Here is a 22,456-nt window from a genome sequence, read left to right on the forward strand (position 1 = left end):
TTTACTCACAGTAAACGGTGTTTTATAATAGAAGGTGAACAACAGCTGTGAACCTGTTGCTAAATGAACAACATCACGTATTAACCTGTAACAGGTGTTAAAGTCACAACACTAAATAGTAGTAAGTCACACACACACACACACACACACACACACACACACACACACACACACACACACACACACACACACACACCTCTCTAAAGGGCTGATGGCCAGGTTTTTACCAGTGTGAGGTGAGGGGCCTCTACCTGCCATACCTCATTTTTATATTTCTGTGAGGAGAGGCAGTGTGGTTCTTGCTTCACTGAATTTCAATTTTGGCCCATAACCTACATTAGTGTTGTTGCTGGTTGATAGTGATGGTGGTCATAGTAGTGATGGTGATAGTAGTAGTAGTTATGGTGGTTGTAGTGGTGGTGATAGCGGTGGTTAGTTAATGATAGTGTTAAGGGGGGGTTTTCTGGGCTGACACTACTGACATTAATATAACCAAAGAAGAGACTAAGGGCTGACACTCACTCCTGACACGAATATAGCCAAAGAAGACATCTTGGGCTGACGTTCTTACCCCTGACGCTAATGGAGCCAAAGTGTAATTAAGAATGTAAATTTACCTGGGCAGGTGATGAAGGGCTCGTTAACCTGCGACTTAAGATGTAAAGTGATCTTTTTAAGCCAAAGCTCACTTCTTATTTCACTTATAAGGAGTGGTAGTGGTGAGGGAGAGTGAGGGAGAGTAGTTATGAGGGAGAGTGAGGGAGAGTAGTTATGAGGGAGTGAGGGAGAGTAAGGGAGAGTAGTTATGAGGGAGTGTGAGGGAGAGTGAGGGAGAGTAGTTATGAGGGAGTGTGAGGGAGAGTAGTTGTGAGGAGGAGTAGTTATGAGGGTAGTTATGAGGGAGGGAGGAGAGTAGTTATGAGGGTGAGGAGTAGTTATGAGGGGTGAGAGTAGTTATGAGGTGAGAGAGTAGTTATGAGGGAGGTGTGAGGAGAGTAGGGTGAGTGGGGAGAGAGTGAGTGGAGTGAGGTGAGGAAGTAGTTATGAGGAGGAGATGAGGTGAGGTAGTTATGAGGTGAGAGAGGGTGAGAGTAGTTATGAGGGTGAGGAGAGTAGTTATGTGAGGGAGTGTGAGGGAGGTAGTTATGCAGAGGTGTGAGGAGAGGTGAGGGAGAGTGGGGAAGTATGAGGGTGAGGGAGAGTGAGGGAGAGTAGTTATGAGGGTGAGGGAGAGTAGGTTATGAGGAGTAGGGAGTGAGGGATGAGGGAGGTGAGGAGAGTAGTTATGAGTAGAGTGTAGAGGGGGGAGAGGGGGAGAGTAGTTAGAGGGTGAGGGAGAGTGAGGAGAGAGAGGGTGAGGGAGTGAGGGAGAGTAGTTATGAGGGTGAGGAGAGTAGTTGTGAGGTGAGGGAGTGAGGGTGAGGAGGAGGGTGAGGTGAGGAGTGAGAGAGGGTGAGAGACAGTGAGGTGAGGGAGGTGAGGAGAGGGGAGGTGAGAGTGTTGTGGGTGAGGTGAGGGAGTGAGGGACAGTGAGGTGTAGTTGTGAGGGTGAGTGTAGTGAGGGAGAGTGTGAGGACAGTGAGTGTAGGTGACGAGTGGTAAGGGAGAGTGTGGTGTGGTGGTGAGGGGTAGTGGTAGTGAGGGAGAGTTGGTGTGGTGGTGAGGTGTAGTGGTAGGGAGTGAGGAGGTTGGTGTGGTGCTGAGAGAGAGAGGGTGACGGTGAGGGTAAGTGAGGGAAGGCTGAGGAAAAGCGTGTGTATATCCAGGTACGTCCGTGTGTGTGTGTGTGTGTGTGTGTGTGTGTGTGTGTGTGTGTGTGTGTGTGTGTGTGTGTGTGTGTGTGTGTGTGTGTGTGTGTGTGTGTGTGTGTGTGTGTGTGTGTGTGTGTGGTGTGTGTGTGTGTGGGTGTGTGTGTGTGTGTGCATGGCCTCCACCTGCCACCTTTGCACATTTCACTTTTGGGAATTCCATCGTCAAGCAGCGAATTAGTGTCTCAGGTTATATTAATATTCTTACCAGGACCACACACACACACACACACACACACAAGCGCGCGCGTCATAAAAATTACAAAAAAATACCACCATCAGTAAAGTTCTCTCATAGTTAAAAATAGTGAATAATTTGTTGAGTTAGTACAGTAGTCGGGAGGAAGGTGGACCCCAGTGTGTTTGTTGTGGAGGAGGCGGGCGTATGTTGATGAAGTCAGTCAGCTGTGATGGAAGGTAAACACTGGTGCAGTACGCTAGCAATATGTGGCCTAGTGGCTCACGGCTGCTTCGCTATCACTTTACTAACACCCCCCCATTCTCCCCACACTCACCACACCCACGGACCACTACTAAAGACCACACCCACGGACCACTACTAAAGACCACATCCACGGACCAATAAAGACCACACCCACGGCCCACTATTAAAGACCACATCCACGGACCACCCCTACGGACTACTATTAAAGACCACATCCACGGACCACTAAAGACCACACCCACGGCCCACTATTAAAGACCACATCCACGGACCACACCTACGGACTACTATTAAAGACCACATCCACGGACCACTAAAGACCACACCCACGGACCACTAAAGACCACACCCACAGACCACTCATAAGGGGGATCTGAAGCACTGCTGAGGAATCGCCCACTTTGATATGTAACTTGTACAAGGGCTGTGCGTCCCTTATTAAACCCGGGCTGGTGTAAGTTGAGGAAGGCAGGAGTTGGTGGGCCAGAATTAATAGCTAGCTTGTGTAGGCAAGAGGAGGTCTTACTAGTGCACGAGCTGGCTGGCTGGTTGGATGCACGTCATGTTAAGCACCTCCTCTAACTAATTATTAAATCCTTGGTCATTTCAGGTTAGAATACAGACTTGAGTATTAAAGGTACGTACGTGTTTTGTTCTTGTTTAGGTTATTGGAAATGTGTTAAAAGATACGGAGGAAAGATAGAATATATACCGAGGCATTACCTAGTATGTCAGCGCAATCTGGTTCAAGGTTTCAGGCAGAGGACAAATTTTTATTAAAAAACTGAGGAGGAAAACAGAAGTGTATGCAGACGACTTAGTATTGCTTCACAAACTACCCAACACCTGCAAACTTTGACGAATAAATTTGTTACGTGGTGTGTGGAGGAGGAGGAACAGGGTGACGGTAATATAAAACAGTGTCTTAGTATATTTCAGAGGCAAGAGACTTATGACGTATTATTATTGAAGAGAAAAACAAGTGGTTGAACATACAAGTACTGGTGAAAGGTGTCAACAGGTATACAGGTAAAACAAAAAACAAACTACTGTAGAGCCTCTGTGTGAGCTACGAGTGTTAAGTCGAGAGGAAGTAAGGGTACAACACACAGCCCTCGACCACAATACAAGTAAGTTGGTGAGACAGCCTCTTGTTCATGATAGGTATTGTCTTGCAGGCGAGGGAGAGTTATTATTTGTAAGCTTAGTGTTGCCATAACGCTGGTGGCAGTGTAGCAGTAGTGTTGAGGCAGCCGCAGCAGGGAGGGTGGTGGAAGGTATAGGGTGAATACTGATCACTTGCTCACTTTAACTGATTCTTTATTATACAGGGGTGCGGCTGCAGAGTAAATAACAGCGCTCGCCTACACCCTCCTGAGGATTTTGCTGGTTCGCGCCAAGAAGAACCCAACTCCCTTACTGAACATAGATACAGCACCTCACTTCATACTTGGCGGAGTGGGGGGCAAGTGTGTGTATAAGTGGAAGTTTGACATGTAGGAAGGCCATATGAAGGAAGTTTGTCCTGGTCTCAAAACTTCTTCTTCCATCAATAGTTCATTAACGGTGTATGTAAGTTCCACTATGTTTTTTCACTACAACGGTACAGCAAAATATAATTTTTTAGCATTAAACTTTTTATTTTATTGTCTAATCATCACTACATATAACACCACCCATCATCACTACATATAACACCATCCATCATCACTACATATAACACCACCCATCATCACTACATATAACATCATCCATCATCACTACATATAACACCATCCATCATCACTACATATAACACCATCCATCATCACTACATTTAACACCACCCATCATCATCACTACATATAACACCACCCATCATCACTACATATAACACCATCCATCATCACTACATATAACATCATCACTACATATAACAACACCCATCATCACTACATTTAAAACCATCCATCATCACTACATTTAACACTATCCATCATCACTACATATAACAACATCCATCATCCCTACATATAACATCATCACTACATATAACACCATCCATCATCACTACATTTAACACTATCCATCATCACTACATATAACACTATTCATCATCACTACATACAACACTATTCATCATCACTACATATAGCACCACCCATCATCACTACATATAACACCATCCATCATCACTACATATAACACTATCCATCATCACTACATATAACACTATTCATCATCACTACATTTAACACCACCCATCATCATCACTACATATAACACCATCCATCATCACTACATATAACATCATCCATCATCACTACATATAACACCATCCATCATCACTACATATAACACTATCCATCATCACTACATTTAACACCACCCATCATCATCACTACATATAACACCATCCATCATCACTACATATAACACCATCCATCATCACTACATATAACACTATCCATCATCACTACATTAACACCACCCATCATCATCACTACATATAACACCATCCATCATCACTACATATAACACTATCCATCATCACTACATCACCACCCATCATCACTTCATATAACACCATCCATCATCACTACATATAACATCACCCAACATCACTACATATAACACTATCCATCATCACTACATTTAACACCATCCATCATCATCACTACATATAACATCCATCATCACTACATATAACACTATCCATCATCACTACATATAACACCATCCATCATCACTACATATAACACTATCCATCATCACTACATATAACACCATCCATCATCACTACATATAACACCATCCATCATCACTACATATAACACTATCCATCATCACTACATATAATACTATCCATCATCACTACATCACTCATCATCATACATATAACACCATCCATCATCACTACATATAACACCATCCATCATCACACATCCATCAACACCATCCATCATCACTACATATAACACTATCCATCATCACTACATTTAACACCATCCATCATCATCACTACATATAACACCATCCATCATCACTACATATAACACAATCCATCATCACTACATTTAACACCACCCATCATCACTTCATATAACACCATCCATCATCACTACATATAACATCACCCATCATCACTACATATAACACCATCCATCATCACTTCATATAACACCATCCATCATCACTACATATAACACCATCCATCATCACTTCATATAACACCATCCATCATCACTACATATAACACCATCCATCATCAATACTTATAACAACATCCATCATCACTTCATATAACACCATCCATCATCACTACATATAACACCACCCATCATCACTACAGATCGGTAAAGTAGTTTCCGAGATTCTCGTGCGGACACACACACAAACAAACACACAGACATACTTCTTTGTTTTATATATAGATTTTTTTTTACGACAAAACAGATGTTATAATTATAGTGATGACAGATTAGTGTGGAAGTTGTTTGTTGTTCGTGATTCTTACTTCAGTATTTCCCAAAGTTAAACGAGTGATATTAGTAAAAAAAATATACATATATAAAATAAAATAATCCGAGTCTGCCTTGGTGTTTGGACAATCTCACAGCGCTGTGTTAGGCTGTGTTGCTGTGCCAGGCTGTGTTGTTATACTGTAGTGGAGGTTTTTGTTCTTGGTATTTCTTTGTTTCTTTACAGTATTAACTAAAGTCTTCCACTCAATTTATACCCACTTACCTCCTCCTTCTCCTTCCTCCTCTCTTCCCTATCCCCTTCACCTATCTACCTCCTCCTCCTCCCTACCCCCTCCTTCACCCACCTACCTCACCCACCCTCATCAACCTCCTCTTTTGAGCTCAACACTTAATTCCCCTTCCGCCCATCTTCCTCCCCCTCCACCCACCCCACCTTTCCTAATACAGCCTTTCCCCTCCACCCACCGCTTAAAGCTGTCCTCTCCGTTATTCAGTTTTACGAATACTTTTTATACTGAACTCAAACTAGGGCATAAGCCTATACTATTGTCGGCCCTGTATGGTGACTGTGGCCTCTGTATGGTGACTGTGGCCCCTATATGGTGACTGTGGCCTCTGTATGGTGACTGGACCTCTGTATGGTGACTGTGGCCTCTGTATATGACTGTCCGACTGTGGCTTCTCTGTATGGTGACTGTGGCCTCTGTATGGTGACTGTGGCTTCCTGTATGGTGACTGTGACCCTGTATGGTGACTGTGGTTCCTGTATGGTGACTGTGACCCCTGTATGGTGACTGTGGCCCCCTGTATGGTAACTGTGGTTCCTGTATGGTGACTGTGACCCCTGTATGGTGACTGTGGCCCCCTGTATGGTGACTATGGCCCCCTGTATGGTGACTATGGCTCCTGTATGGTGACTGTGCCCTCTGTATGGTGTCTGTGGCCCCTGTATGATGACTCGCTCCTGTATTGTGACTGTGGCTCCTGTATGGTGAATGTAGCCCCTCTAGTTAGGTTAGGTTAGGTTAGGTTACCTAGCTTAAATATATATCGAATTTGGTGAAATCTTTAGTTCCACAGTTTCCCAGAACATTTTAGAGATTACGTGAAATACTTAGTTACATGAGTTCCCTGTGTATGTGTGTGTGTGTGTGTGTGTAGTGGAGTAGCAGGGTGTACAGCTATCAGTGAGACCCCTTGAGGTGCTAGTGTTAAGGGACAACTATTGTTTATTTAATATTTGTTTAATTTATTCATATGAAGGTGTAAATATGTGAGAATGATGATGAGTGTGTGATGAATGTCGTGAGTGCATGGTGAGTGTGTGGTGGAGTGTGTGGTGAGTGTGTGGTGGAGTGTGTGGTGAGTGTGTGTTTAATGTGGTGTAATGGTCAACATTCTTGCCTCGCAAGCGAGCGGACCAGAGTTCGATCCCCGGACAGGGTGAAACTACGGGCAAGTTTCTTTATGCCATTTGCCTCTGTCTACCCAGCAGTAAATGGAAACCTGGATGTTAATCGATTTGCGGATCGTATTCCGGGGCAATGGTTAGCCAGTCCAGTTGGCGAGTTGTCCGGTCTTCCCGGACTATTCCTTGACACTGGGTCATGCAACTCGTTAACTTGGGGTGTGGTTGTTGTGTTGGCGACAGCTTCCACACCTTAACAAATTCACGCCTAGGTAGCCGTTGGGCCGGCCATCCTCGTTACAGAGGGGCAACCATTAATGTGTGATACAAGAGATGGTGGAGTGTGTGAGGAAACAATCACGCATTTCTTTTACGTCATACGAAATTAGACAATCACCACTTAACCAATTCTGACATCAATATAACTTACCGTCAAGTTCTCAACCACCAACACGAGCATACACTTCACATAAGAAGAACATAAGAAAATAAGGAGTCTGCAATAGGCGGGTTGGCCTGTGCATGGCAGCTCCTGTCGAGAGTTACTACCACTCTCTATCATCCATGAATCTATCTAGCCTCCTTTTAAAACTTTCCAGCGTTCCAGCACTTACTACAAAGTTGCTAAGCTTGTTCCACTGGTCCACCACCCTATTTGTGAACCAGTTTCTTCCTATCTCCCTCCTAAACCTAAACTTATCCAACTTAAATCCGTTGCTACGAGTCCTATCCTGCTCGGATATTATAAGAACTTTATCTATATCTCCTTTATTGATTCCTTTCACCCACTTAAATACTTCTATCATATCTCCCCGCACTCTTCGTCTTTCTAGGGAATGCAAGTTTAGTTTCTTTAACCTATCTTGATATGGAAGGTCGCTAAGTCCCAGAATCATTTTCGTCATTCTTCGCTGCACTGACTCCAGTGAATTGATATCCATTCTATAATAAGGGCACCAGAACTGAACAGCATAATCGAGGTGCTGCCTGACTAGCGCAAGATATAGTTGCAATAAGACCTCCTCACTTTTATTACACTTCTAGATATAAAACCTAATAATCTGTTTGCCTTATGTCGAACATTAACGCACTGTTTTCTAGGCCGTAGGTCCGGGCTTACAAGTACCCCTAAGTCTCTTTCACAAGTATTTGTTCTTCCAATATTAAGTACGCTGCACTTGCTGGAGTTGAATATCATTTGCCATTTTTCTGACCACTCCTGCAGTTTATTTAAATCCTCCTGTAGTGCATTTGCATCCTGCCCTGAATTAATCTGCCGCCCTATTTTGGTGTCATCCGCAAACTTGCTTGTGTCACTGCTGAACCCAGTATCTAGATCGTTTATGTAGATTATGAACAAGAGTGGGCCCAGTACTGACCCCTGGGGAACCCCACTGGTTACACAGCCCCACTCAGATTTAACACCATCTACGCTGACCTCTGTGTTCTATCGGTGAGCTATGATTTTATCCAATTTAAAACTTCCCCTCGATACCATGAGCCTTAACTTTTCTCAGAAGCCTCTGATGCGGTACTGTCAAACGCTTTGCTAAAGTCTAAGTAAATAACAGCGTAATTTTCGTCATTATCTACTACCTCGAAGACTTTCCTAAAAAACGTCAGCAGATTTGTTAGACAAGATTTTCCCTTTGTAAACCCATGTTGAGAGTCGTAAAATGTTATTTTTTCTCTAAATGCGATCGGATGCTATTTGCTATAATTGATTCAAGAAATTTCCCCACTACTGTCGTCAAACTAATCGGCCGGTAATTTGACGCTGATGCTCTGTCTCCCTTCCAATACCTCAGACTATTAAGTACTACAACTACTTAAACTATCCTAAACTACCGCCTGATATACCTTACACTAACTCATTTAAGTAGGATTTGGCTGGAGTTGGTAATATTAATTAAGGTTTAGTTACTTTACTCGTTCAAGATCTTGGTGACATAGTTTAATGTTCATTAGTCTTCGTTAAATATGTTAGTACTCACCAAACTCAGAGAACACGATAATGTGGATCCTGGTGAAAATACCACCGTCTGTTGATGTCTGCTAACACAAATCGCCGCCGGTGTGATCGTCAACACACTGTGCACATTGTTGTTGTTCTTGTCGTTCCTATGGAGGTTTTACAGTTTACTACACTAGTATTTTCTTTACAGTTTACACTCGTTTTTAACCTTCCCTTCCACCCACTACTATCATGTTTACACTGTATATATTAAAACGAACACGTGAGGGCAGTTCTCGTAAAACACTTTCCCCCAAAAGTTATAAAGTGGCGACCCTTTACTAAACCGTGACTGACATCACGCGAGTTATCCACGTTGAAAACAACTTTTTGGTTCGAAAATATAAATTATATTTTTTTCTAACAAATTATTTACTCTTAATGTATATTATCACAACACAACATTAAACTCTTTCTAAAGTACAATTCTTAACCACAACAATTCATAATGCAGATGCCTGATGGAGCAGAGAAAAACTCACACGATATTATGCACCCAAAGTTGCAAACACACACATATACAAAAGAAGACTGCCAACTGTATCTAAAACCATAAACATTTACCCCGCTATGTAAAGAGTGTAATGGTTGCCAAGTCTTCCTTTATAAACATTCAACTAACGCCGTCTAATGCCTGAATTACCAACTATAATTCTTACTAAATTATTGCATTGTCCTGGCACGGTTAAGGCTGTTACGTCACTGATAAGGAACACAGTCATGTGAAAGTGTTACTCTTACGTTATTGATAAGAAATAGTCAAGGTGATATTGTTACTGTTACTGTTACGTTACTGAGGCTAACATTGGTAAATACTGTATTGTTATTCCCAGATGTGACTAAATATGGCGTCGTCAACTCAGCATCGAGACTGGGCAACACAGGAAACCAGTTTCGGCATTATCGTTCCAACAGCAGTTACTTTATATCGTAATAATAATCCAACTGTTCGTTCAGGTCCAATAATCTTAATGGAGGAGTGCCGTTAAGAGCTATTAAAATAACTAATACTGCAAGGAAATATTTTGAGATGTGGCCATGTTCGTGTGTGTATTGCTGTTGCTGTTTGTGTGTGTTTATGTAGTAGTATTAGTATAAGTAGAGTAGTAGTCGTGATGTAGAATTATTAGTAGCAATAACGTCCATAAACACTCACACATGCACACTAAGAATCTACTACTACTACTACTTTGCTGTCACTCGGAATTGAGTATGACGATCATCCAGCTATTATACAATGATATGACTTATTAAGGATGTCACCTAGGTTGGAGAGTTCTGAGGTGACTGAAGAGGCAGATGCGGGAGCTAAGAATAACACGCACGCACGCACGCACACACACACACACACACACACACACACACAAACAAACTAACAAAATTCACCACAATTTTAATTTCACTTTTGTTGAGAATATGAATTTTTATATTACCGGGAGGAGGGACAGAGGGCGGACAGACGGACGGACAGACGGATGTGGAGGTAATGATTTATTGTGATGAGAGAGAGAGATGGGGGAAACAGGTTACACATAATAAGGACACAGGTAACATCTCGACACACTCAACATTCCTACAATTTCGCCTCCGCCTAACATCAGAGAGGCAGATGACAACTTCAGCATAAGCGCTCACCACCGCTTGTCCTCGCATGTCACGACGCTTATTGAAGGAAAGGTTTGCTCATCATCAAGGAAAACGGAACCTCTCAGAACTCGTGAAGTCACTAACCTCACTCAGTAATTGTCATCACTATTTAAGGTCTGCAAACAATTTTCATAGTGGCTATTTATATATGTGTACAATTATTTCAGTGTGACCTGGGAAAATAAAAGTGGGTTGCATAAACAATTTAACAGTAGTGATTTCTTTATGTGGTATCATTGGAAATATTATTTGGATTTCACTAGTTTACTGATTTTGCGATTTTGTTCCAAAATTCTTTAATGCTTGTGTGGAGGATGCGTTTTCTTAAAAAAAAAAAGGCATACATCGTATTCTTTAGATCTTGGTACTAGCATCACCTAATTACTGATATAATATTTTGATGTTTATAGTCTGTAAGAGGGTCATGACGGCAAACAACCGTATCACACTATAAAACGAGAGGTTTTGTTACCTTCACGTTTACTGACAACCAATTTATGTGAAAATAAGTACCTGTACAAGAAAATTTTATCTGCAAACATGAATTTGTCCCTTCCTTTCGCGGCAGCTTACACCTCCTTCCAACATTCTATTAACAGTATCTAATGATAACGGTCATTTAAAAACTTGTGAAATAAGAAAGTAAATCTGACACTCCTTCAAAAGAAGCGGCCTTTAGTATTTTGCTTCTTCTTTGAAACATATAAAAGCTACTCTTAGTTGTTTTGGGAGTATCACGTTTAATTTTTGACACGCAACAGGCTACACTCTTATAACACTATTTTTGTTATAGCTGAAATAATATAGGCTTACCTTTTGAACATGGCAGTTGCAATGTTGATATTGCGCCATTTTCAATCCTCACAAGTCTTCTTGGTACTAGTAATCCAAGAAGTTTATATTTCAAGTTCTCCTCAAACGCACTGGCCTCAAAATGCAAACTGAATATTTGTGGATTTTCAGCACTTTTTAAAGTCTTTTCTATTTGCACATGTGAATCCATATTCTTCTCAGATCTTTATCCTTCGGAAAGCGATGGAAACTTACATCACCCCTATTTTTAATTTGTAATTAACACCCAATAACTGAGCAAGTATTCAGCATGCTTGTTGTTGTTGTTGCCGACTCGTGAGTAGTGACGTTACGGGCGCTCAGAGGCTTCGTTTCCTTTGATGCGTAATCAGTTGAATCAGTTCAGCAGACCTTGTACAGGTTTTTTTATAGACTTTGCTTGAAGGTATATCAGACACACATTCGCCCGACTTTCGCCAATACGAGCGATGATTTATCTAAGAAATAATAAATCACACCATCAGTATGGAATTTAAACATTATCAAGTTATTAGGCAATGTTGAGTCTGGTTAGTAAACTTAGTACTTGGATGGTAGCCGCCCTATTGGAAATGCGCATCTCATGGCTTTGTCGGCTGTCCTTACTCAAAATTACTAAAAAAAACTGAGATTATATACAGGGGTATAACCTTGAATTTGAATTTGAAGTTCAATTTGAACCCGCGACGACTTGTCATCAAGACTGGCCTAACTACAATATTTTGCAATTAGCTAGAGCAATTTACTTAATTGTAGGTTGTACTGTAGTGGATTTCTCCCCTACAAACGCTGTTTGTCGCTGAGTAGCCGACCCCGCGAATTCCACAGTGTATGCCTCGTGGTCTAGGTCAACCAGCGCCGCCCACGGAGCGGGGGTCAACTATCTACCCACGCCTACCTCCGCTATTTAAGACCTGACCTCGTGGTGACCTGTCTCTTTTCTACTTACACCAACCAGCCAGCAACACCTCCTCCTCCACTCCTGCCTGGCGGCCCTCGCTCCCGCCGGTGAGCATGGCGACCCACAACCTGTCCTCCTCTGAGCATCCTCACCAACCAGCTCTCTCTACTCAACGCTTGTAACCATGCTGCCTTCCCAGCACCAAGCTGCATTGTACATCCAATACAACATGTATACAGAGAGCACATTGTGGGTTTTCTTTCTCCATCCCATCCTGAGTCCGAACAAACCACCCATACCCCACAGTACATATTTTGCACAATGCAAAACATTATTATAATCACAATATAATTCACTACTTGATTTTAATAAAACGCCTGTAGTGGAAATTTCCCCTACAACTACAACTGCCGTTTGTCGCTGACTAGCCGATCCAGTGGCGTAGCTAGAGTGTGTGCCGCCCGGGGCGGACCGCCCCCCCCCTAGCTACGCGAGTGAGCCGATCCCTTTTCAAGTTTCCCAGCCAACGCCTCGTGGTCTAAGGTCGGCTTCTAGCGACATCTGACAAAGCGGAGGTCAGCTACCAAGCCATGACTACCTCCGCTATATAAGACCTCACCTTGCCATGACCTCCCTTCTACCTACAGCCACGCAGCACGCAACACCTCCTCCGAGCAAGCTCCTCGCCAACCAGCTCTCTCTACTCCATGCTCCTGAACCAGCAAGCTCCTAACCACACAACAGCTTCCCAGCACCAAGCTGCACTGTACATCCAATACAATATATATACAGAGAGTGCATTGTGAGTTTCCTTTCTCGAACCCATCCTGAGTGTGAGACAACATCACGAAACACCACACGACCATAAGTCGTTGACAAATATAAAGGGGCCTAAAATAAATTTATTTTCACCTTAAGCTTCTGGCAAACAACGGCATATCCAAGCTTAGATACTGTAGCCCCCCTCCCCAAGTTGCTGATTACATACACCAATGGAATAAATTACTAGCCAGTGACAATAAAAATAATCTTATAGAAGCTAGCTTTTATTATTTTTCTTTTCAACATCTAAAGTTCAAGGCCAGGAAAATGTGGGTGCCCTGTTCGTCCGCACACTGAACACTCCTAAATCCAGCGTATATATAATGATTACTGAAAAAAATTGGTCCCAGCAGTTTTTGGGTTGGTCTATGGGGCAGGTTTTGGCACTGGCAGCAATGTATTTCCAAACCTGGCAACACTGATAATTAAACACTTCAATGCTTACCTAACCTGACCTAACAATCTAAATCCAGCTTAACTTAACCTAACCTAGCTTAGCTTAACCTAACCTAATCAAGCTTAACTTAACCTAACCTAATTTAGCCAAACTCAATGTAACCTGAAGAAGTTTAATGTAACCCAACTAGCTCAACTATATACCCCAACTAGTATTAGGATATTTAATAATCCCCTGGCAGACCTTCCCTAGAAGCCTTTTTTAATGCCAGAGCTTATTACCTTACCCCATGTTACATAGAACATTAATATTAAAAATAAATCGGTTTTCCCCATCACAATCACTAAGCTTCCTTCTTAGTTTGAATTAAAACTAGTTTAAATAACATACTGAACTTACCTATATCTTTATCCATTCCTTAAGCATAGCCACTTTAGTATCTTAAAATATCTACTCGTCATTCAGATAATGGAAGCGAAAGCAGTGTTACATAAAACTGACTTAGGTTTGCTAAAGTAGTATGATCACTGAGATTGGGAAGTGATGGATTCATAAAAAAATATACATTAGAAGTGAATGGTAGTAAAGAGAGAGTAAACCAATGAAGAAGTGAGACAACATATGGGAGGAGGATGAATACCAGATAAGGAACAGTGTACCTGCAAGATCAATGAGTATAGGGTCAAGGGTTTATAGAGTTGGCCATACTGCTAGTGTGTGATGCTGGGTTGATATTATGAAATGACATCCAGAAACCTAATGAGTATCTTGGAGCCTTATTGTGGGAGGGAAATAACAAAAGAACAGGTCTAGGAAGACAGCTAAAATTAATAAATAACAGGAAATATTGCAGAATCTCCTGTTCTGGATTCAAGACATCCTCTATTATTACAACAAATGGCTGGCAAAAGTGAAATACAATATCATGTTAATCCCAAAATATTATCATAATCATTACCACTGTTTCAAAAGATTATCATGAGGGTTAGAAGGAAAACCACAGTTAGAAATAAAGTAAAATATTTATTTGTACCTGCATTTTTTCAGTACTGGTTTAAATCTTAACTAAAAACTGGAGTGTAAACTGAAGACTATGAACAGTGGCATGTTTCTAACCACCACAACATGTAGCAACAGCATCATTCTCCAACCAATCATTCATGGCAAAAACATGTTCTTAAAACTGCACACCTTTATTACTTAAACCAACTTATGTTCCCATTCAGCCAAACATTCTTCTCAACCATCGCTTGTTATGACAGCTACTTTCTCCTACAACAGATGTTATTTATGGTAATCATTCATTTTCTACATCAAACATTCCATATCATTCCTACATCATCCTCAACAAACATTAAATGATCTTAATAAGCTACCAATTTAGTATATTATAATTTAATCTACTGACCAGTCTCTAGCTTCAAACAGAACCCAATCACAAGTGCCAATTCTTTGTGTATATACATACCTATAATTTTGGACATACACTTTATGTGACATTTTTCCAAATATATGTATCTCCCTACTTTTATACACTAGATGAAATTCTCTTGTTGGACACATATGTATAATTGCTTTTAAATATCAACACCAAATTTGACAACAGAAGGTGTACAAATACTGTTCTATAAAGAATATCCATCATCAGTGGGAAGCATTTTGACCAGAGAGAGAGAGAGAGGAGGAGGATAGAAGAGAGGTGAGAGAAAAGAGATTCCTAAAAACTTACACACACTCTAGTCCTCACAGCCATGACGAAAGTTCTCTATCAACCTCTTCCAAGTATCATTTATTGCTAACAAAATGGAAAACAATAAATATGAAATTGAAAGCAAACACGACTTCCAAAAAAATCATATTAATAAACATAAAATTTCAGTTCAATGTATCCAAATTAATACTAATCTTTATGAAGTCACTGATGCTAATGGATACAACTATTATCCATAATGGAGCAATTCCTTGAAGACATTTTACATCTTGAAAACATCTATGTACAATTTTTTATTGGTCAATATAACAAGCAAAATTGTCTCTTGCACCACTGACAACATGAGGTTCAATATTCTAATTCATACGTACATTTATGAAAATATAATACATCTAGGTAACCAACTGTTTGTTTGAGGTTAAATCATATCTGTTCTGAAAAACTCAATCAGCAAACACTTTCTGAAACTGTACAAAAAAAGATAAAAAAAATAATGATAAAAAAGCATAAAATAAATTACAGTCTGTGTTATTGCATAAAAAAATAATTCAAAACTAACAGCTTTTTCTCCAACATAAAGGATTCACAAATGTCACATAACATTAAGCTAAATAGCTTTGACACAGATACTGGGAACAAATGGTTTTGATGCTGGAACCAGAAATGTGCATCTTGATTGACTTTATATTAAAACATCACTGTAAATTAATTTGTGTATGTGTGACACAACAAACTTGTGAGGCTGATGAGAGATCCAGCTGTATGTATCAGCAAGTGCCCCAACCCCTCTATACTCCACCCACATCTTTGAGTCTTACTCGTTAACTACATAAATCTTGTAATGGCTGTATAGGACGGAGGGAATATACAGTCACTTTGTTCAGAGTGAAGCTTATTCTAAAGGAGGAATTGTGATAACAGAATTAAAGATATCAAGGACAGTAGTCTACTCATGAACAGTTGTACTGTATATGATATGGCTCTGACGCACATGATACACAGTAAGAGGATCAAAGAATACAAAAGGAACAAACACATTAAGCATATTCTTTGAAAACATAATTAGAATTTCATAAATGAAAAAATACAATAACATAGGGCCAACAGTTAGGGATTGGCCTCCACCGAACAACTGTTTCTAATTGATAAAGGTAAAGGCACACTGAATATTAAAAAAAAATGATACAATGAAAAAAAAAAATGTACATAAAGTAGAAGAGAAAACAATGTTACCAGTGTGTTAGTCCTGCATGGGATAAAACAAAACAAGAGAGAGGCAATCCTTCAAGTACACAAACAATATGTGGAATTCTTTCTATAAAGGGATTTACAGCACGTTGTGGGGGAAGATAAAGACTGGGCACACACTAATTAACAGCTGAATTCTCACTATTATTGTCTGCAGTGTGCCTGAATTCCAAATGTAGAGACCTAGGCACCATAGCAGCCTACAGTATTAAACATGACTGCCAAGGTAATCCAAGAGGCCAACAATGCCTATATACATTGTTGCTGCCATTGATAACTTTTTTAGAATTAGCTATACAAAAAAAAGAGAGAATTGTCTGTACAAAATTTGGACAGTAACTGTGGTGCATGATAAAGACCACTGGGCCTGGGAGGCAGACTACAGCGTGCCAGTATGACTTACCACACGAGGTTGTGGGTGAGAGGTCTGGCTGGGAGCCATCTGTTCCTTTGGTGAACTTACACACTCCACCAATTCCCTACATGAGAAAAATGCAAGTAAGCCACCTGCATCCCCTACTCTGATTCTAATACACCGTTCTCCACTACCGGTACTGTACTCTCCTCTCCACCTCCTTCTCCTCCAACCTCCTCTTCACCGTCAGTTCTGGTCCGTTTTCGTGGTGGTACACCCTCAGCCTCACTAAGAAATTCCTCCCCAGTGTCTTGACCCCCCTCAGCCATTTCTGCCCCTTCATCAATTTCACTCTGCGTCCGTTTACGGCCATTAGTTAGTGGAGTTGCTGCTGTCGTGTCTAAATCTGAGGATTCACTATTTGTCTGAGGCTCATCATGTGAAGCGTCTCCATTTGGCTGAGGCACCAATGTCCTTTCTTCTGTCCGTTCTGCCTCATTATTTAGTTCACTGCCTCCTTCTGAAACTACCTGGGCACTACCCTCATCAGTTGGCTGTGTATCTGGGGTCTGAGTAAGTGCTAACTGAGCATTCAATTGAGCAATGCGCTCCTTAGCTTGTCGCAGTTGCTGCTGGAGGTAGTAAATGGTCCCCTGCATACCCTCTGTATCTTCATCCATTTCCAGCAAAAACTCATCCAACTCTGAAAAGTAATAAAACAGTACTACTGTAGTCATACCAAGTAACATTATAATTATGATTCTAATTATCTAAAACGTAATCCATTGCCTCTGATTGGTCAGAACTTTAACTATTACTAGTTAATTACAAAATCTAATACAAATAAGACCTACCTATAAATAAAGTACATTAACTGCACTGTACCTTATTATCAATGAATAGACAATTTGATCTTGAACAATCTATGTATAAATAATTAAAAGTTGCAGAATATCAAATTTATGCATAATGATCATTTTGCCATCACAGAATAAATTTTTGCCTATGAAAGCCAGTTAAGCCTACAACTATTTTATTTTTTATATATAATTGTTAGAATAAAATCTATTCAAAATCAAAAACATAATTTATAAAGAACCAGTTAAAGGAAAAATTTACACAGATGTTTGGCAGATGACAGGCATCATAACATTGTATGACTGCAAGCTGTTGATAGAGAAAGGCAAAAATGAAAGTAATTACAAGGAGGTAAATTATGATAAAACAATAAGAGGTGGTTTGACTCATAACTTTTTCCGTGAGACTAGAAACATTTTCCTGGATTACCAGTGCATTATATCTATTATATCAAGCCTTGTCACCATATTTGGGATTAATTTATTTCCCTTCATATTCAATCACTGTTACATATTCAAAGCCATGTAACAACCTTTCCTACTTAGAGTGGCCAGGAGTTTCTCGAACGTGAAAAGTTCAAACGGACTTACAGTGCCATTTTTGTTTCATTCCAGCCTTTAAGTATGTTGCATTCTATATAATACTGTACAGTAAGCAGTGGAGATGATAAAGATAAGAGATGGAACACTAACAGAATAGATGACAACAGTGTGTGGTTATGCATGACCAGAGGTAAAGTATAAAGGAAAAAGTTTTAAGACCGAGTGCATAAATTATAAAAGAATACATGTACCGTATATCTGTTAAGTATACTGTACCAGGTAAAGTGTATGGTAGAGTTTTTGAAAGACTTATTGCAAAAATTGAGAGGACATTAAGGGTAGAGTGAGTATAGGTTCAGTTAAGGAAGCACGAGTTAAATATTTCTGGAGAAGGGAAAGAATTTGTTTGAAACAGTCATAGATGTGAAAAAATAAAAGACCAGTTGATGGAAATTTTACATATTAATCTCATTCTGAACTTTGCCAGAGACCTTAAGATATCTAGGGCAACAAGTTAAACTTGTCAAACCTGGCACCCTTACACCTATCAGATGCTAGTTTTGACCAGGAGAATTGGAGAGATAATTACTGTACTTATTGTGTAAAAGAGAATCGCATTATATCGTTCTATGTCTTTCAATTAGGTATGGGACTGCAGCCCACAAAATACACCAAAACATTCCTTTAATACCTTATGTATGTCCACTCTGAGGTGGACAGAATTGTCTGGGGTTAGCCAAATAAAATATTAAAAGCATCCCAGAAAAAGAAGGAGTTAGTGGAAAAATTTTGCTAACCCCTTGTGTAAGGGATCTCCTCTAAACTGAATAAAATAATCTGGTGTTAGCTAAATAAAACTTTAAAAAGTGGCATCCCTACAGTGAAGGGGTTGAGAGACCATCTTTTCTCATTTCAACACTAACTCCATCTTTTATAAACAGTTTTTAACAAATTATAAATCACTTTGTGTCTGAACAACTGCTTCTTGGAATAAATTTGTTCAGACACAAGGTGAAGGAATGGAGCAATAGAACTTGGATAAGTAGGGAATCGTGCATGATGTGCGTAGATGATGTTGGCCAGTGATAACACACGAAGTAACCGTGCTGCCATCTAGTGAGGGTAGGGGAAACTTTAAGTTTTCATCAGCTGATCAATTGTCTTCAGTTGATCTTAAACCTTAAAAAAAATATTTGATGAAACATTAAAAATATATCATTCTTCTCTGTCGTATTAAACATTAAAAACATATTAAATGGTCCTCTTACACTAAAGGTCACAGCCTCAAGTTAAAGAAGCCACAAGTACAAAAAATTGTCAGAGCTAACTGCTTTGAAACAAGAGTTATTAATTGTTGCAATAACCCATGAAAATTTTGTGACAGTGAGAGTTGTGAACTATTGTAATAACCTGTCAGAGAATGTTTTGACATCACCAAGTGTGAACTCGTTTAAGGACAGACTCGACCATCACTGACATAGGTTCTGGTACATTCAAGAGCCAATGCATGCCCAGCACTTGCCAACAATATGTATGTATCAGAGAAATGACCAACTGCTCAAGCTACAAGTCTTAGTTGAAATGTAAAAATGAATGTACAGTGTTTTGAAAAGGGATAAAAAGCTGTGGATATCACTAAACCATGGACTGGAGTTTAACCCTTAAGCCCCAGGTTAGGGTTTCTAACCTAAAATTATCATATCTTACTAGCATACAGTAAATGGGTAGCTCCAGATGAGAAGAGAAATTATTGCTTGGAGGTCGCCTTTCTTTCTTAATACAAACAGATATAACAGCTTTTATTTTACTTTCTTTTCTCTTTTTGCTCAAAGTATATTCAGTCACAATACAAAATACTGAGCCCTGTAAACACTTCTTGTCAAGTGATGAATGCAGTGGTCCATTTACTATAATTTAATTTTTCTGAGCTTATTCTATCCAATAATGGAATTTGACCAAATAATAGAGAAAATTGCGAGTAACTTAGGTTGCCATACTACATGTATGGTTTATCAAGGAGCTATTGTACAGGGAATGGGTATACATTGGCAAGGATAAAATATGAGAATATTCTTAATGTATGCCATGGGACTCACCTGACTGAGATCTCTTCAGTTCCTCACTAAAATTCCGCTGAAGAGCCAGATCACCTTCCAGCTTGGCCAGACGGCCAGACGTAATCATGCGCCCGAGTTCCTCGTTCTCTTTTATCAACAAGCGGCATTTGGCCATCAACTGCTTTCCCGTGTTACTGTTGAGAGGTAAAAAGACACAAGTCTATTTATAGTTCAAGTGGATATGATCCAGTCCCAAGATTTATTGTCCTGAAACAAATAACATAGACCTGTAATACCAAAACTTATGTTATCAAATGCCAAATAAACAGGATGTCAACACACAAAATTTGAAGACCTAACATCAATATAAGAAAAGCTAATGAAAAGATGAGTAGCAATATGATTAACACAGTAGAATGGGCAAAGATAGAATAATTAACTCATGCACGCGAGTACCCACACACACACACACACACACACACACATACACTCGGTCGAAAACCCCAATGTATTCTATATGATCCACGGACATTTTGCCCAAACTATAGGAAACTTTACCAAGACTGCAGAGACATTTTGCCAAGCTTGTATGAACATTTTGCCAAGATGGTATGGACGTTTTACCAAGCACCATTATGAAGTTAGAACTCCATGTGTCCAGCATAATGTGCCTCTCGGCCCATGTAAGAGAGAATCCCAGTCAATCTTGTAAATTCCCTTTAATTAATGTCATCCATAATCATAACTGACCAGGTTGCTCTGATACCAAAGTGTTCACCACCACTACCTCATGTCATATACTATACACAGTGAGATAGGCCTTGACGGGTCAGAAAGGAGGATAAAGCTGCAGCAGGTCAAGTGAGGTCAATACTGACAATTTTTGCTGTGGTGGGACAAATCATGTACAGAAGGGGTTACTCACAGTGTCAGACATGTGTCACTACTTGACTGTTTGGGAATACGTGTATCTCCATCTGTTGTATCATCTAAGAGCAAAAGCTGACTATTTGACCATGAGAGTATCTCTCTGTTGTGCCATTCAAAAGCAAAAGGCGACTATTTACCAGATGCCAAATAATTGCCAAACCTTAGTTTTTACTGAGTTGTCTTACACTCAAGTCACAATAATTATATTACCCAAAGGCAAAAACAGAAGAACCCGGATTTTTAAGGTAGATTCCTCCATTTGAGAATTCTGTGGGACACATGAAAAGTGTAACACAGGGGTCCAATATTCTCTCTCTGTCTCATGTGCATATTGGCCTGAATGCATACAAATGTGTATACAACAATAACAATAATAATAATAATAATAATAATAATAATAATAATAATAATAATAATAATAATAATAATAATAATATCAATAATAATAATTAGCTTAATGAAAAGATCCAAAAGCTGAAGATTCATAAAAGACTTACATGATACACATATAACAGAAAAATGAGGAAGAGGTTGTTGAACATAAAGCTTTTGGTGCAAAGGTAGCACATAAAGGAAAAAGTGGAATGAACAGACAAAACCACCAAATAATGTACAGTACAATACCTGCACACAGACAAACTACAACAAGTGCACACACTCTACTGTCACACCAAACAGAAGAGGAATACTATAGTAAAAAGTTTCACCTGATACAAGAATCTGAAACTGTTCATATATTACCCTACTGATAAACATGTTATTTAGATTTTTTTTCTGAGTTTCTGAGTGTTTAATCTGAAAAGGACAGAGGCTTATTTTTTTCAGTGAGGGATTTTTTTTCCCTTAATGAACAACACAGCCTTGGGAACAGCCATCTTCTAAGCCAAGTGCATGCTATGACTCATGAAAACTTTATTAAATGTTCCTTTTGAAAATCAATGATGATGAGTCTGCCTCTCCCACATCCTATTTCAATACAAGTCACTGATTTTGAATTTGTTTCATAAAAAAAATAAAA

General features: G+C 39.8%; 1 protein-coding gene across 2 annotated transcripts in view; it reads right to left on the minus strand.

The window, feature by feature from the left end:
• Positions 1-14,740: 14,740 nt before the first annotated feature.
• LOC121854805 (pre-mRNA-splicing regulator WTAP-like) overlaps positions 14,741-22,456 on the minus strand; it is a 51,474-nt gene continuing 43,758 nt past the window's right edge. For both annotated transcript variants that reach the window (XM_042349598.1, XM_042349597.1), the window contains exons 5-6: positions 20,548-20,702; positions 14,741-17,754 (exon numbers count right to left, since the gene is read on the minus strand). In XM_042349598.1, coding sequence (XP_042205532.1) covers positions 17,213-17,754; positions 20,548-20,702 — 697 coding nt within the window. In that variant the 3' untranslated portion in view covers positions 14,741-17,212. The remainder of the gene's footprint in view (positions 17,755-20,547; positions 20,703-22,456) is intronic.

Source organism: Homarus americanus, unplaced genomic scaffold, assembly GCF_018991925.1.
Source record: "Homarus americanus isolate GMGI-L3 unplaced genomic scaffold, GMGI_Hamer_2.0 scaffold53233, whole genome shotgun sequence".
NCBI lineage: Eukaryota > Metazoa > Arthropoda > Malacostraca > Decapoda > Nephropidae > Homarus > Homarus americanus.